The sequence below is a fragment of the Manduca sexta genome, chromosome 4 (genome assembly GCF_014839805.1).
Source record: "Manduca sexta isolate Smith_Timp_Sample1 chromosome 4, JHU_Msex_v1.0, whole genome shotgun sequence".
NCBI classification, from domain to species: Eukaryota; Metazoa; Arthropoda; class Insecta; order Lepidoptera; family Sphingidae; genus Manduca; species Manduca sexta.
This window is the reverse complement of record NC_051118.1, coordinates 6,649,677-6,666,832: the sequence shown is the minus strand read 5'-3', so window position 1 is coordinate 6,666,832 and position 17,156 is coordinate 6,649,677. Positions and strand designations below refer to the sequence as shown.

Genomic DNA, 17,156 nt, shown 5'->3' with positions numbered 1-17,156 from the left:
GCCTGTTTCTCCGCTTGTCTGCCTGTCAATCTGTTTGTCTGTCTGTCCGTCAATCTGTTTGTCTTTTTGTCAATATAATTATCCTTTAGAACGCTTAGAAGTATAAAGTTGAAATTTATATTAAATACTCAAGTATACAGTCTCTTAGCTGTGGAAATATCAAACTTTTAAGTTAACGCGATCCAAAGATATAACCTTTTATATCGCATATTTTGCGATTTCACAAAAAATATCAAAACCTAGAGGATATTCCTGACCTAAAGTCATGAAATTTGGCAAGCAACATTGCCTTTAGCACATGACAAAGAAAATGTCTGAAAACTATAAATATATACATAGATCCTATAAGTTTTTACGGAAACTTCTGTGCGCGAGTCCAACCTTATCAAGCATTTTTATAAAAATGACGGAACGTGTCAACCGTTCGCCTAATGGTAAGTACTGCTCAGCCGTCAGTGAGATAGACGATCTACTAAATGATTCAGGGCTAAATACTTATTCATATCTTTCATATTAGCCGTGGAAACAGGGCTCTATTTAGAACACAATGATTCGATAGAAATAAAATCGAAGACATGACCTGTAATACACACTTCATCTCGCTAACGATTACATTAATCTAATTGTTATCGTTAACGTATTAATACGGACCATACAATTCCTTAAACTATTTACGTACCATACAACTGATCTCAAAGCACTCTTGGACAAAACCGGGTTCAAAATATCTCATTAAACTACCATCAAAATTAAACAAGACTTCATTTCAGCATCACAATTAGCTTATCACCTCTCATGTACGAACAATGGCTTCCATCGAGTGTAAATTACAACAACTCTACGTGATTTGATAATTGCTTGCTTAATTATCGATACAGATTGGATCTTTGTAAATCGATCGTATAAAAAATGATTGGAATAATTTGTGATTGGCAACATTGGTTTTGTTCTAACGGGGCTTTTCTGTGGTTCGCTCGCGGTCATGCGCGTACGCAGAGAGGAATAAGGAACAATATCTGCCCCGCTGTATACTCCAAATCTATGCATTGGTTACTACGTTTACTTCTAACAAAGAATCAGATGTCTTTAGAAACGTTCGCATTTTATTTTGATTAAACGTTTGCTCTTTGAACTGAATAAACTTTACAATAATATTTGAAGTATATTAAACACATGTACTTTGATTAGCTAGACATACAAAACCCGCTTTTATTTTCCGGTCAACTAACATTTCTATTATGATTAATTTGATTCGGATGTGAATCTGCGATGTGTAGTTGCAAAAAGTGACCCCTCGGAGACGGCCATCTTATCAGTAGTATCCATTTATCTTCTTGGAAATTTATGATCATTTGAACATTCGCCATTGTGAGTTTAAGATGACCTATAAGATTTATTTCTTCGGTCTTGCTTTTGACTACATAAAACGTTCGTAGACTTGGTTATACATGGGAATCAATGGCGTGTTAAAAGTAAACCATAAAATGACATTATAAGGCTACAAAATGTATATATTTATTGTCACTATCATCATCATCAGCATCAGCTCGTTGCAGTCTACTGCATGATATAGGCCCTCCCGTAAATGATAACATGAGCTCGTAACGCTCAAAAAATGTATATATTTATTGTCACTATCATCATCATCATCAGCCTATTGTAGTCTACTGCGGGATATAGGCCTCTCCCGAGGTACGCTACAGAGCTCGGTCTGCTGCTTTATGCATTCATTGTCACCTATGCTTTTTAATTATTTTAAGTGTGTAATTAAACTTACTCTTCTACAATCATCAATACGATAATAATCCCATAATATAAATTTCCAGAACTTTAATGACATCAATTTTAACTCGCCATGGCATCAATCGGTCAATCCACTAGATTGTTCCACTTAACTAATCTAGTATATATGCCAGTTACTGAAGTCTACATAGCAATGGCTTTATGTGAAACATATTTTTTTTTATATAAACAGCAGAAACACCATCCAGCACCTTGAATTTCAAAGTATTGCTTTGTATTCGTATGCGCGTGTGATACAAGTTTTTATACTATTACTTTGAATGACGAGACGAGCTTGCCGTTTGCCTGACGCCCGCCCATAAACAGCAGAAACACCATCCAACACCTTGAGTTTCAAAGTATTGTTTGGTATTCGTATGATCCTGAGACATGAGATGTTAAGTCTTATTATGTCCAGTAGTCACATTGGCGACAATGTCCTTTAAACCGCAACACATCAGCGACTACACACTGTGGCGGCACAAATAGACATTGCGGTGGTTCCTATCCAGGTGCACTCACAAATGAGAGACCTACCACCAATAATTCTGGTGGTAGGTCATAATCAACATATGCAGCAATCCTGGTTAACATTAATTGCAGCATGTATATTTTCGTTAGCAGCATTTTTTCGTTAGTAGATGATTCTGTCTGTGTTCAGGAGCGGCTGGGCAGCGGCGGATTGGGGCTCGGCGGCGGCGGGTTCCGCGGTGGCGGACAGCCGTCTCTCGCCGACTTCCAGCCGCCATACTTCCCGCCGCCCTTCGCGCCCGCGCCGCACCCCGCCAGCCCGCATCATCAGCAACAGGTAACACATGAACTGATTCAATATTTCAAATATACCAAGACCAAGAGGTGATACTAAGATAGGAATTACTACCAGATAAAGCAGGTTACATGTTTACCACATTTTGCGGTAACATTCTGATATATTTGCACGAGTACATCTGGGTGGGTACCTTTATTATTATAATATTATGAATCTAATGTCAGCGTGGAGCTCATCGCAGCCATGTGAATTAACTTCAAATTAGATAAATTATGAAGTGAGCATATCGATAAGGTACTAACTCCTCGTTCCTCCCCAGAGCCATGGCATGGAGTACGGCGGCGGCGGCGGCGGCGGTGAGTACGCGCAGCACTATGCGCCGCAGCAGCTGCTGCCGCGCCACCACGTGACGCACCACGAACCGCACGCCCATCTGCGCCACCACCGCGACCATCATGACGCGATACACGCGCACCATGTGAGTAACGTTTACTGTTGTTGGTTATAGAATGTGCGACGAAGTCTATCTTACGTACTTCTTACTAATGTCGTCTTACGTCTTTGTTTGCATCTGAACAATAGAACATTTAACGAGATATTTAAACATTAGCAAGATAGTAAGATTAATAGGTTTTGAACGGACTCTACATAGAGATACTGATCAAACGGGAACTTTGTGATATTATCATGTGGCTAGATCACTATTACACACTCAATTCTACGACTTTTTCCGTAAACCTACAATCCCAAACAAACAAAGGGGGAACCGTGAATATTGTCTTTACTGGTTATTACCAATATGATGATTTCTAATCTCATTTATCCATAAATAATAATTATTAACATCAGACCTTATAATAGAATGTATATAGTACTTATATACAGCGATATCCTATAGCATCAACGTCTTACAGTGGACTGGATGAACACTGAGATATCTAGTATCACATTATAATAATATAAGCCTTTATTCAAACACATAGTTTTAGATTAAATTATCAGCTTAAACTAACAATGCTGGCGAGTCGGTGACAACTTGGTCTGTTTGCCCAACTTTGGCAAAGGCCTCCTCCATTTCTTTCTACTCCGTTCTATTCAGCGCATAGTATAATAGTATCACATTGACGTATATTCTATAGACACGAACGTCAATATAAACTATTCGTTCAAAATCTGAACTAAAATGGCGACCAAAACGTCACTGTTATAACCTATTTATTCACTTGCACAACAAATAACTTTACTTATTTTACTAATACTTTTTATTCATATCCAGGTTTGCACTTAGACTCGCGTTTGTATATTATGAGCGCCACTCCGTACACAACCAAAAGCATCAATATTGACACCATGCTAAAGTCAGTTTCAATCGATTACAGTTCAATTCAGTTGAACATAAATCAAGTTCAAATCTAGTACGTAGTACATTTTCGGTTGCACAATATTTAAAACTCGTAATAAATTGCAAACCACAAGGGTTTTGCCATGAAGTCGATACTCAGACGACTTTATACTCAAAATTGATTCTAACTGTTCCAACTTCTCTGTACAGTTTCCGTTATAATAATGTAATAATTATAACGAAAATTGTAGGGTAGCGAACTATACCGAATTCTTTCGCGAGGGTTGCCGGAATGCCGCGCGCGTTTCGCATTTTCGCTAATATTATTGATCTTAGATATTGTGGCCCTTGAATGTAATTTGAACTCTGTTTAATCATATCATTGTTTATTTTGTATTGGTCACAGGATTGTAAATAGTCTGAAAATGCTATATTTAGTTCTGCGCGAGTGGTAAATCCAAATGTTATTGCTCTGAATTCCATTTCTATGCACGCATTCGTTTCTTTCTATCGATTTAAGATAAATAAATTGGAACTCAAAATTAATGTTTGATTTTTATTTTTCTTATCGATCGAAATGTATGGAAAATGGGGCTTGAGGTTCGACCTTAAGAAAAATAAATTAGAACTCAGAATTAACGTTTGATTTTTAATAATTCTATACAATTGTTAACAGTGTAGCATTTATAAAAATAAATTATTTTTTTCTCAAAACAAATTTTATTAATTGGCGATAGAATTAGTATTTATAACCTGTTACTATAAGTGAAGACTTATAATTAGCTTTCAATTCTACTACACCATTGTTAAAATTACTTATAGCTGTTAGTCTTCCACATGAATAAATAAATAAAAATGTGGGTACAATAAAGTCGCTTTTTGTAATCGTAATATAACAAAAAAAAATTTCATAATTAAAAAGCTAACTAAAGTACAAGCGTGTGAACAAGACTTAACTCGTGCACAGTTCCGGTACACTTGTTACAAAGAGTCGCGCATGCTCCTACGGATGAACAAGATGGCGTGTCGAGATCTGTCACCGATGACATTGACATTAGGCAGAACTAGAACACATCGATTGATATGTCAACGTTTTGAATATTTTATTTCGTATTACCTTTGATAATTAGGTACTTTATTATTAATAAAAGTGTTTGTCAACTAAAGCACCGTGTGAATAAGATTGAATAACTTGTGCACAGTTCTGGTACACTTATAGGTGTACTAGATGGCATGTCGATATCTGTCACGCAAGACATTGACTGAACGGAAGTAAAATCAATTATATGTCAACGTTATTTAGTTCATTTTTGTTTTGATCGATTTTTTTTTGTGAAATAAAACTAAACTGAATGGTCAAATGACGTAATAAAATTTTTGTGATCAAATTTATCGGACAATGCTAAGCACTTCTGTTTTATTGCTCGTGTTAGCATTGTATTGGATTCGAGTCTGTATAGTAATTACAATGTATTAAAGTTTACACCGATTTAAAACTTTGGAATATTTGTTAAAAAAAACGCGTTAAGTTATCATATTAAGAAATCGATAAAATAAAAAAATATTTCTTACTATTTAAAAATGGAACAATAATAAACTGCGAACGGTTAATACTTTTACAATTCGAAACATCGCTACGAATCTATTTCAAAAATCGAACACAACACAATCAACTTGAATAACAGCACAAATTCTATAGGCATCATATTTTCCGCTCACAATACGCCGGGACGTTAGCGGCCACTTTACCAGATTAACTCGCTAATGTTCCGGCTCGGAGGACCACGCGGAGATCTACCATTGTCAATGGATCGCTTTATGCGATCGGAAAATATAGTTTTATGTTGATACATTATTTTCGAGTTTGTGGAGTATCGAGTAGTTTTAGCTAGTATTCTTGGTATTTGATAATAGTATCAGGAATTAAGAAAATTATGTTGGTACACTCAAACCGCAAATACAATTTATTACGTAGTAGGTTTATAAGATCAGACAAGTAAAAAGGTAGAGTAGTAATGCTGTAGCGTCGGCTCTTGCCACCCGGTGCTAACCCAAAATTCGTCCACACAAGGCAGCAAGTGAGCAAAAAAGGAGGTAATTTGAACAAATAAGAACTCTAGTCACCCTGACATAAGTTTAAAAAATTACCATAAGGCTTTATTTTACGCATTTTACGCCTCCACCACAACAACGCTACGTCACTGACTACTATCAAGTAAACCTAAGACTTACAACTTGTAAACCTGCCATCCTAAATTGACCCTTAGTCTCTATAAGACCGCTATTCCCTAGTTATCGCACGGCGGCTTCAGCTACGGCGGTGGTGAGCGACGCGCGGACTACGGCGCGCGGGAACAGCACGAGCTCGCTCTGCACCACGCGCTACACTCCACTGAGGAGACGCCGGTGAGTCAAATTAGGGGTTTCTGAGTTGCGAGAAATCTCGAAATTGGCTAGATAGTTACTGGCCATTCTAGTTTTACGTATTAGAGATGAGTTTCTGGGTTTCGGGAAATCTCGAAATCGACAAGATGATTAAAGGCCGTTCAAGTTTAACATAAGCACTAAAGAAGAGCTTTTTTGAGGGAATTTTAGATGATACGGGTGATCTGAACAGTGATTACATCAGCATATTTAATGAGTTTTTGATAAATAATAAAAAAATATTTAGACTACTTTTGTAAACATTATACCTATGCTTACGTCAGCAAGGAAGAGGGAATTAGAGCTTTACTTACATTTGATAAGGATACGGGGTTGTTAGAAAATACTATCACAATTTTCAGCGATAATACTAGCTGGCCCATCTATATATTAACTATGATGTAGCTCCCCTTCAATATTATTACACTATAATATAATGTAATAATATATAGTACAGTTTAAAGATATGTTAGACTGTAAACTTATAAACGAACCAAAATAATTTAATCTATAAAAAGCATACGTAAATTATTCATTGGAATTTTAGTAGTTACAAAAAAAATATTATCAACTAAAAGTAGGTACAAATATTTTGGTACTAAGATACATTTTTGCTGCTCAAAATATCCAAGGATTTATAAATTATCAATATTAAATAAAAATACGAACTAAATACTATTGTATAAAATGCTTTTACGAAGTGCAAATAAACATTTCTTAAAAATTTAATATGTTAAACCAATATGGACAAAATAATGGCCAGCAATGTCCAGAATTTAATAATCCGCAGTAAATTAAAATCGGGAGACGAGACGGGATTCCTCGTAAAAATTCATATTGATAACATTCGATAATATTGGTAATAAAAAAACTTTTTTTATTTTAGAATGCAACGATGGACGATACGACTGGCTTTATGACGGACATTCCTTTATTAAAAAGTGAGTACCATAGACTGTATTTTTTGTGTTCTTTTTTTGAATATTTTAATAACCAAAAAGCTACTCTTTACTAAGTTATTGTGCGATTACAATATTATTTATAAAATATATAAATCGTTATTTTAAAAAGAAGTTATCAATGGCTAAGCATTATTTTTAACATAGCCTTTATGCCATAATTATGTACTGCCACATTCGCGGACAAAATAAACATTAATAAACGAAGGAAATTAGTGGTGTCTGGCGGTAACTAAACGATGCGGTACTTTTTGTCGACTCATCGGCTGCGAAGTACGGTCAGTGCAATTGATTTAAATTTTGAACTTGGAATCGATATTGGATTTATGTCAATCGTTTTATTTATCGACAGAATTTTCATTTGAACAATTATAATTTATTTAAGAGTTTTAACGAAGTTTCATTACGAGCTTAAAACTTTCAGCAATGAATTTAATCTTAAGAATATTATAGAGTGATCAAATTCGCAATAAATCAATTTATTTTTAGATATATTATCTCATATCTTGGACACGCGATAGATTTTCAAAATATCCATTTAACCCTTTCAATCAAGTCACAAAACGTCATAATATTCCCAAAACCGACCTTAACCTGTCATAAGTCTAAAACTATCTTTCCCGTCTGACGTTACCACTCCCGTATGTAATTTAAATCGCACGAACATCCGATCCGATAGTATAACTACATATTATTAACATATCAAACATTTTTATTGTTAGCCGGGCACAGATGACCCGCGTTGATAAAACTGTAATTAGGCCTCCCACCACTTATCGTACATGTATCTAAGTAGATAGAAAAAAAAAGCATCTCCGTACACCGGACGAATGAATCAATATCACAGAAATAAAAGTAACGATCAATCAAACGATATTTGAATAGACCGGCTGGCTGTTCCGTTCGATTTTTAATTTAGAAAATGACGTCTGTTGCAAAAGGACTAACGTTCTAAATTTAAATGTTGCATGTCATCTGCCGAGTCTCAATAAGGTTACTTACCTTCTTTTCATTAAATCTATCAGCGCTGTTAAAGAAGTATTGTTATTCTTAAAAAAAAATGCTTTGTTGTTTAACCTCCGACGGAAAAAGAGGAGTGTTATAAGTTTAAGATCTATTTACGTACTTATATGTCTGTGTCATCGTCACTCCTAAAAGAATGGACCGATACTGATGCAGTTTTTTTTTCAAAGGTGATGTGAATACTAATCGTTCTTTCATTAGCTTGAAAACTAAATAAAGAACACATCGAAAAGTAATTTGTGGTCCACTGGTGTAGATTGCATTATCAAAAAACAGAAGCCTTTGTTTATCATGTCTTAAAAAGACAAAAAAAGAAATAGACTTGTATTTCTTGTGTATCTGTACAACAATAGTTACAGACGTTAATTGCCTTCCTGTAGAATTTCGTAGAAACGTTTCATTTGTCGCTATTAAAGCTATCATTCGATAATACCGAGTGATCGACAAGTAATCGATTTACCTATTATAATTTATAAAAAAGTCATATTAAATTCCGCGTATAAGTTTCTGAAGATTTTGATTGCATTTCATGTTAGGAAACTTTAAATATATCTCTTATGTGATTTACATTCAAAATTCGATGCCACTAAACAACTGCTAATGTCTGTATTTGTACAAAAACTACGAAGAGTGAACGGAGCCTGCAGCAATGCCAGCTCAGATTTTAAAATTCGAATAAAACGATCGTCATACCAAAAATATATTTTTTTACTTCTCAATTCTCATAAACAATTTACAAGCCAGTAACAATTCGCTTTATTCATATTGTAATTGGCCGCTAATACATTTCGTTTTTTAAACTCGCAAGGGTGTTAAATAGCCAGTGCAGCGCGACTAATGATACACTAATGTTTATTGTATTAGGGTTGGCACATTGAAATATTACAATAAGAATGGTGATCATGCTGAGCGGCATGTTTGGGGCGTGCCCCTGATTGTTAGGTGCGCCATTGTTGGTTTTCGATGGCGGGAATTTTGTAATCACGCGGGTTTTTTATTCGTGACTATGGCATTATGCCTACTGTGACGTTTTGTCAAGTCTCAAGCCTCGTATTACAAAGAATATTATTCCGTTTTGATGTTTACTGCGGGCAAAATTATATTTTATGTTGGCTAAGATAAAAACTAGCCTAGACTAGTAAATGGAGAGCCGTCAATGTAATCCATTATGGAATATACTTTCGACTTCCGCACTTAAATTATTAACAACTTTTTCAACTCTTAATAATAGAGTTGTGATGGCTTAACTGGTTTCAACGATGTTATAGTTTATGTTTCGGACTAATATTGCATGAATAGTCATTTAACGGCACCGGACATTTCACTTCAACGGACAGTATCGGAAATTTTCCTATACAATAATATCTTAAAGTAATTAACCTCTCGATGTAGTTGCAAAGTCATCTTTGTGTACTTTAATAACCACAGTAATGGATAATATCCTTTTCTTTATAATATCTAGACATTGTGGGACCATCAATAAATGTCATGTCATGCATAGTTTTAAAATTCGAAGGTCTGTATGGTGCTGATACTATGATTGTAGCGACGCTGACTAGACGAGCGTCTTAAAAAGCATAATAAATAGTGTAATGTTGTACAACCCAAAAATATCTGCATACTCAAATCATGTTTACCATGCTTTGATTTAAAGTCGGCTATAGCTTAGCGTAGTTCAAATGACTTTTAGGATGACCTTATGTAATGATTTTAGGGTTGCTAAGTTCCATTAAAAAGCATGAAAGATTTCCTCACTAATCTAATATACCTATCTATTTTACTATTAATAAATTAAACGATGCATTATTGATTTTAGGGTTGCCACTAAAAAACACAAAAAAATATTCTAATACGCCTTTATGCCAGTAATGACAAGTAAGTTAAAGGTTAATCGTGTTGCTAACCACGACTACTCATTTATCTATACTATTATATAAAGCTGAAGAGTTTGTTTTATTTGTTTGTTTGTTTGTTTGAACGCGCTAATCTCAGGAACTACCGGTCCAAACAGAAAAATTCTTTTTGCGTTGGATAGCCCTTTGTTCGTGGAGTGCTATAGGCTATATATCATCACGCTATACCCAATAGGAGCGGAGCAGTAATGGCTAATCTCAGGAACTACCGGTCCAAACTGAAAAATTCTTTTTGCGTTGGATAGCCCTTTGTTTGTGGAGTGCTATAAGCTATATATCATCACGCTATACCCAATAGGAGTGGAGCAGTAATGGCTAATCTCAGGAACTACCGATTCGAAGTGAAAAATTCTTTTTGTGTTGAATAGTCCTTTATTTGTGGAGTGCTCAAAGTTATATATCATCACGCTATGACCAATAGGAGCGAAGCAGTAATGGCTGATCTCAGGAACTACCGGTTTCAACTGAAAAATTCGTTTTGTGTTGCATAGCTCTTTATTTGTGGAGCGCTATAGGCTATATATCATCACGCTATGACCAATAGGAGCGGAGCAGTAATGGCTAATCTCAGGAACTACCGGTTTGAACTGAAAAAATCTTTTTGTGTTGGATAGCCCTTTGTTCCTGGAGTGCTATAGGCTATATGTCATCACGCTATGACCAATAGGAGCGGAGCAGTTATGAAACATGTTGCAAAAACGGGGAAAAATTATTAGTTTTGAGAGCTTCCGTTGCGTGCGCTACGTAAACGGTTAAAGTTGTGCAACAATGATGTATGACGGGATTGTTCCTCTTAAAAAGTTCTAAAAAATATATTATAAAACAAAGTCCCCCGCTGCATCCGTCTGCCTAAACGTGTTAAACTCAAAAACTACCCAATGTATTAAGATGAAAAATGGTATGGAGACAGTTTGAGACCCTGGGAAGAACATAGGCTCCCGGGAAACTACTACTTTTATAACGGAAAACTTTAGCCTGAAAAACTTTAAAACGCGGGCGGAGCCGCGGGCAAAAGCTAGTCTGTATATAAAAAAAGTTAAATTCGAAATTCAAATAACACTTTTTTTTAGCAATGAAAGGCCGCGACGGTCTCGGCGGTACGGGGTCGTGCGCGCCAAACGACGTGTTCTGTTCCGTGCCCGGTCGCCTGTCACTCTTATCTTCCACCAGCAAGTACAAGGTGACAGTAGCAGAGGTGCAGAGGAGGTTGTCACCCCCAGAGTGTTTAAACGCGTCGCTACTCGGCGGAGTGTTAAGAAGGTAAGGGTTAACAACATTATTAATTGTACAGCACAACCTATTGAGCGGCGATAGCCTAGTTGGTTGTGGAACGGACTGCCAAGACGAACGTCCGCAGGTTCAAAATTCAAGGGCACACACCTCTGACTTTTCTAAGAATTGTGTGTGTATTCTTTGTGAATTATCGCTTGCTTTAACGGTGGAGGAAAACATCGTGAGGAAACCTGCACACCTGGGAAGTTGTCTATAGGAATTTCGAAGGTGTGTGAAGTCTACCAACCCGCACTAGGCCAGCGTGGTGGACTAAGGCCTAATTCCTCTCAGTAGTAGAGGCCCGTGCCCAACATTGGGACAGTATATAATACAGGGCTGATATTATTATTATCCATTGAGCGAAAAACATAAGATGTATAAGCCGCAGACGTTCCCCACATAACTGTTTCGCGTTCCGGGTTCAATATGTGCATGTACATTTTCAACCAGGCCATGGTCATCTCTCGTGAGTCGACATTCTATTTGTATACTACACCACTTACCATCAGGGGCACTGAAGTCACATCGCCGTTTAAAAAGATGCTTATTTGAACTCAGACAGAATAATACACTGTACGATGGTAAATGGTAACTTTGCAACATAATTAAGTAAATCACCATTTTGATGAATGACCAAAGGAAAATATCTCTCGTCCATATATTCATTAACTGTACTTGTTATAAAATATTTCAATATAAGTCCGTTCTCCTGATTTAATAATTAACTGATAAATGTGTTGCTTTAATATGTTACCAAAATTTCCAGCATAAAAATAATACCCAAACTTAAAGATGCATCCATTTTTATGACTTAATAAAAAAGCGAACCGAAGCCCCGTAATAATCATTAATAAAACATTAATTAAATTATAGAATAAAAATGTAAGGCCTCAGCTCGAAACAATTATAAAAACAATAACAAACAAAAAAAACATAATGCCAAGCCTAAGTTTAAAATAATTACTATAAATAAATATAGTGAGATAGTCTATCGGCCGGTTATTAGCAGTTCATCTCTCACAATATATGCGTAGTTTAATGATAATTTAACATAATGCGTTCATTATTACCGCTATCGACGATTTTACAACATAATTACCTCTCACGATGTGTTGGCCTATGAATAAAATGTGCTGAATTAAAGAGGCTATATTTAAAGTATATTGACAAATAAAACTTACTTTAAGACCTGTGTGAGAAATATAGTAAGAAATAAGAAACTAGTCCAAAATTAAAGTATAGAGACATGCAAGTTTGCTAAAGGAAAACGTTATAAAATAGAGTTTATTACCAACAGCAACCTACATGAATACATTCTTGATAAATTATTCAACAATAGCCGATACATAATTTATTTAATTCAACTTTCACCACTTTATGTAATTTCTGAATTGGAGAGTAAAGTTTTTTACACAAAGTAAATGAAATCTACTAGACATATTACCGCGCAATTTCATAGTAAAAGTGATCGCAAACAAAAACTGCTAAATTACAAATATTCACCATTCATCGTATATCTACTTAATTTTCTACCATTTTTCACATATTTTTTTGCTCTGGCCACACCACAACGAGCTATAAAGACGTCTATGCGCGAATAAAAAACTATTCCATTTTAATAATTGTTAAGATATTTTTTTGTTAAAATTAGTCGCGGTTTTCTTTACGATGTACGTATACCGCGTTTCCTTTGTCGTGTTTATTTAATATAATTGCCCGGTATTCTAGTTCATTGTGGCTAGCTCGGTGTATCTGGACTTTTTATCTAGATCCTAGATAGGTTTTTGCCATCTGTTCCTTTACATTGGTTTCATCGGGCCGTTTTTTAGTGGTCAGCTTGTGTGGTGTCCGTAGAACATTAAAATTTAATTTGCTTCTTTAAACGATACACGAGTACCGATCACTCTTAATTATGTATTCTAATATGACAAGTATCTTAACTGCATTCCGAATGACTTGGTAGACTAGATCATTTTAAATAGTTTCAATCTAATATTTGTATAAATGATAGTCTCTACGTTTTATTGCAGATAGAAAATATTTTATTTTTTATTTAACACTTTTCTAAAGAATTCTAATCACTTTATTTCTTACAGACAATCAATAAAGTAAAGTAAGTATTTTTTTTTCTAAATCACTATAGTAATAAAAACATAGCTAGCTTGAAAAAAAGTTTTTCTAAAATTACACATGAAAATAAACAGTAACCAATGACGTCACAACACACAGACCGACTATCGCGTTCACTTTGTAACCATTACAGAAAGCAATGGCAAAAAATATCTGTCGGGTCATGATTTGTAGAAAAAATCCAATTATTTGACTAAAGCCAGTCGGTAATGAGAGGCGGGCCCGACGTGTGAAGTCATTGGGCACATCCTAGTTGGTACGTGATCATGAGAGACATTATTTCGCAGTTACGTACGAAAGTCTGCTCAAATTATGTTTTCAAATTGCATTGGAATTGATTTTGCAACATTTTAATGTGTTCATCGCTGCTAAAAGTCAAAATGGCAGCTACTTTCTTTTACCAGTACGATAATACAGCAATTTCCGTAACCATCTTAATAAAGAAACAGGCAAAGGAACTTAATCTACACATTCTAACGCGAACACGAAACAATAATGGCTGGTAAAATAAAATAAAAACTTCATAAACGGCGTACGACAAGGCGGGTGCATTTTAAAATTGAATTTAGAACGCGATAAATGGCGCATCATCGGTACATAGTGGCGGTGTAATTGCCGCCATTACCACTTCAACCCGCTGCAACCGCCGTATACTGCGGCATTGATGGACTAGTGACCGTGCGTGGGTTTGCTTCGTGAATTTTAATATTTAAAAAAGAATTCTAAATTATGCACTGTCATGATAGATGTGATTGATTGATAAACAATACATTTTAAAAAAGTGCTTTTTCAATATTCAATATAAGTAATAATTCTTCTTTAATTCTAACTCAAATTGTTTTCCTACTTTTGTCAGTCTAAAGAATACATTAAAATACTGTGCGAGTTCAAGCCAAGCAACCAAAAATATTAATGTTTGCAGCAAGTTGACTTTGGCTAAATATACAAGACGTGAAGAAAAATAAAAATATTCATTAACATATCTTTAAGCGTAGCTCCACTGCATCAATCGAAACATTTATTATTTATTTTTTTATAAAAACCAAAGAATATTATTTATAATGGACACCAAATTACAAACATGTTAAATTCATGGATACATTTAAAGTATTTCGCTGTGGACTTCATAAAGTCAACAGCAATTATACTGTCTGAAAACATACAGACAACACATTGTATAATTTAATTTAGCTCCACTTCTTTTGCATGGCAACACCGTTACAATAATGGCCGACCGACAGCTGCCGCAACTGTTTGGAAATTCAAATATTTCACATTTCCACGGTAATTGTTGTGGAAATTTAATACATTTTAAAACCGCTGACAATATAAGTGTATTTTGCGACGACAATTTACGGGGACCACTGAATTTAAACTTTACAAGATATTGAAAAATAGCATGTTCCATAATTAAATTGTTGATAAATTTATAGATATTTTAAATGCTTACAACCGATGCTTACAAATAATTCTATTTTCAAATATTATTCCATTTAAACATAAAAACTGTTTTTTTTTTTTGTTATGTCTTCTATGTGTACCTACTAAATATTAAATATGTGTCATAGAAAGCGGTTCGATTATCTTATATTAGATAGGGATCAGTGATGGACAGTTGATCAATCGCGATACTTCACTCACGCGAAAAATCATTAATTTAATTTAGTTTGAATGTCACGGTACTTTTATCAAGAAAGAGTACATACCTACCTATAGAATGATATTTTTTTATAATATTTTTCGCCTTGCCTTAACTTACCATTGCAAATATTATGACAACGGAAACTTAAATAATTTGAAATGAATCCCTCCTAACCGAATTTCGGTCATGGCGGCCAATCTCAGCGGAGATCAGCCAAGTACGCAGGAGATATGCACAAGTGGGTGCACAATACACAGGTGAACTCTCGTTTTCACACTTATGGTCCGGATAGACGGCAATCCAACATGACCGGAGAGAAATCAGCCGCAGGACCAACGGCTTTACGTGCTTTCCGAGGCACGGGGGTATCATACCGCCAACTTCCTAACTCCGGGATGCGACTGAGTAATTGTGTTTTAATGGAACAACCCACTCACAATTATTTTTGGCCCAACCTGGGATTCAGACCCAGGACCTCAGCGCCGTAGCCGCACTCGTACTGCGTACGGATTACAACTACGTCCCCGACGTAGTCAAAAAACTCAAGAAGACTTAAATAATTGAGTACACTTATAATATTCCAGAACAAAAATCTTCATTCCAAACATAAAAACTAACTTCTCACTCTCTCCTGGTCCTTTAAATGTCAAGCCGTCCAATCACCGATTGCTCTTACGCATTGTCGATACTGAATATTGATCAATAAGAAGAATATTATGCAACATCTCTTCAACCGGTTTAAGGATAAGTCGCGAACTAGTTCTTCGGGTCACTTGTTAGCTTCTGACGTACCAGACTACGCAAGACTCACTCGCCGTTTATTAAAGAGTGGGTTGATAATTAATTCGTTCGACTTCTTACCAGTACCATTGTCGTATTTATCTCTCTCTTTATGATCTATGAAGCTATATTTATACGAAATTACTTTATCGAATGATTTTTTTTTTACAATTAATATGTAATCTACTGTTTCCCATTATTGCATTGATTACATTTTGATAGAAAACTATACTGCTTAGTGCTTTACCATTAAAATGTGATATCAACCTCTCAGTATTTATTCCCAAAGGATTCAAAAAGTACTTCAATAGTACAACATCGACTCTAATCTTTGTCACAAAAACCATCGAGTGACTACGTGTTATCCCTGAAAACCAAATATTATTTTTCGATTTTCATAGCCATATGACACTACAAACATTATTCAAGACAACCATAGGAACTATATAATCATAATATAGGCGTATATTAAATATTTTCCCCCTGCTGGGCACGGGCTTCCCCTACTACTAAGAGGTAGGAGATCTTAGTCCACCACACTGACCTGTGAGGATTTCACATCCGCGGCAGACTTCACATACCCTCATAATTCTTATAGAAAACTTCTCAAGTACACAGGTTTGCTCACGATGTATTCCTTCACCGTTAAAGCTCACTATAATTTACAAAGAAAACACACATAACTTTAGAAAAGTCAGAGATACCCTTGCGTTTTTAACTTGCGAACATTCGTCTCGGCTGATTCCACTCCCAACTAGGTTATCGCCACATTTTGGGACTTATTTAGATATATTTTATGTCGCAGAACACACTGGTAGCACAAAAGTTCTTTAAACGAAGCCGTTTGACAAAAGAACATGTCAAAACCTTCGCATGCCGGTTGCGACATCCATTGTGAGGCAACCGTCTCATTCCGACTTTAATAGATACGGTACTATTGAACTAGTCATAAGAATATCCGAATGATTGTTATTCTTCGTTCAATAGATTTGTAAGTGAGTTCGGGATGGTTTAAAACATCCAAGGAATGTGCTAAGTAATGTGAAAATGAATCTGTAGTTTGTAATACCTATTTTACATATACTGGGTCATTTTGACATTGTATTACTAAAAGAAATCA

The 17,156-nt window shown here is 35.5% G+C and overlaps 1 protein-coding gene across 2 annotated transcripts in view; it reads left to right on the top strand.

Annotated features, from left to right (window-relative positions):
* Positions 1 to 17,156, top strand: part of LOC115451128 (transcription factor AP-2-epsilon) — a 69,613-nt gene that overhangs the window by 43,503 nt on the left and 8,954 nt on the right. For both annotated transcript variants that reach the window (XM_037442757.1, XM_037442764.1), the window contains 5 exons: positions 2,444 to 2,590; positions 2,871 to 3,029; positions 6,186 to 6,299; positions 7,204 to 7,258; positions 11,283 to 11,472. In XM_037442757.1, the coding sequence (XP_037298654.1) occupies positions 2,444 to 2,590; positions 2,871 to 3,029; positions 6,186 to 6,299; positions 7,204 to 7,258; positions 11,283 to 11,472 (665 nt within the window). The remainder of the gene's footprint in view (positions 1 to 2,443; positions 2,591 to 2,870; positions 3,030 to 6,185; positions 6,300 to 7,203; positions 7,259 to 11,282; positions 11,473 to 17,156) is intronic.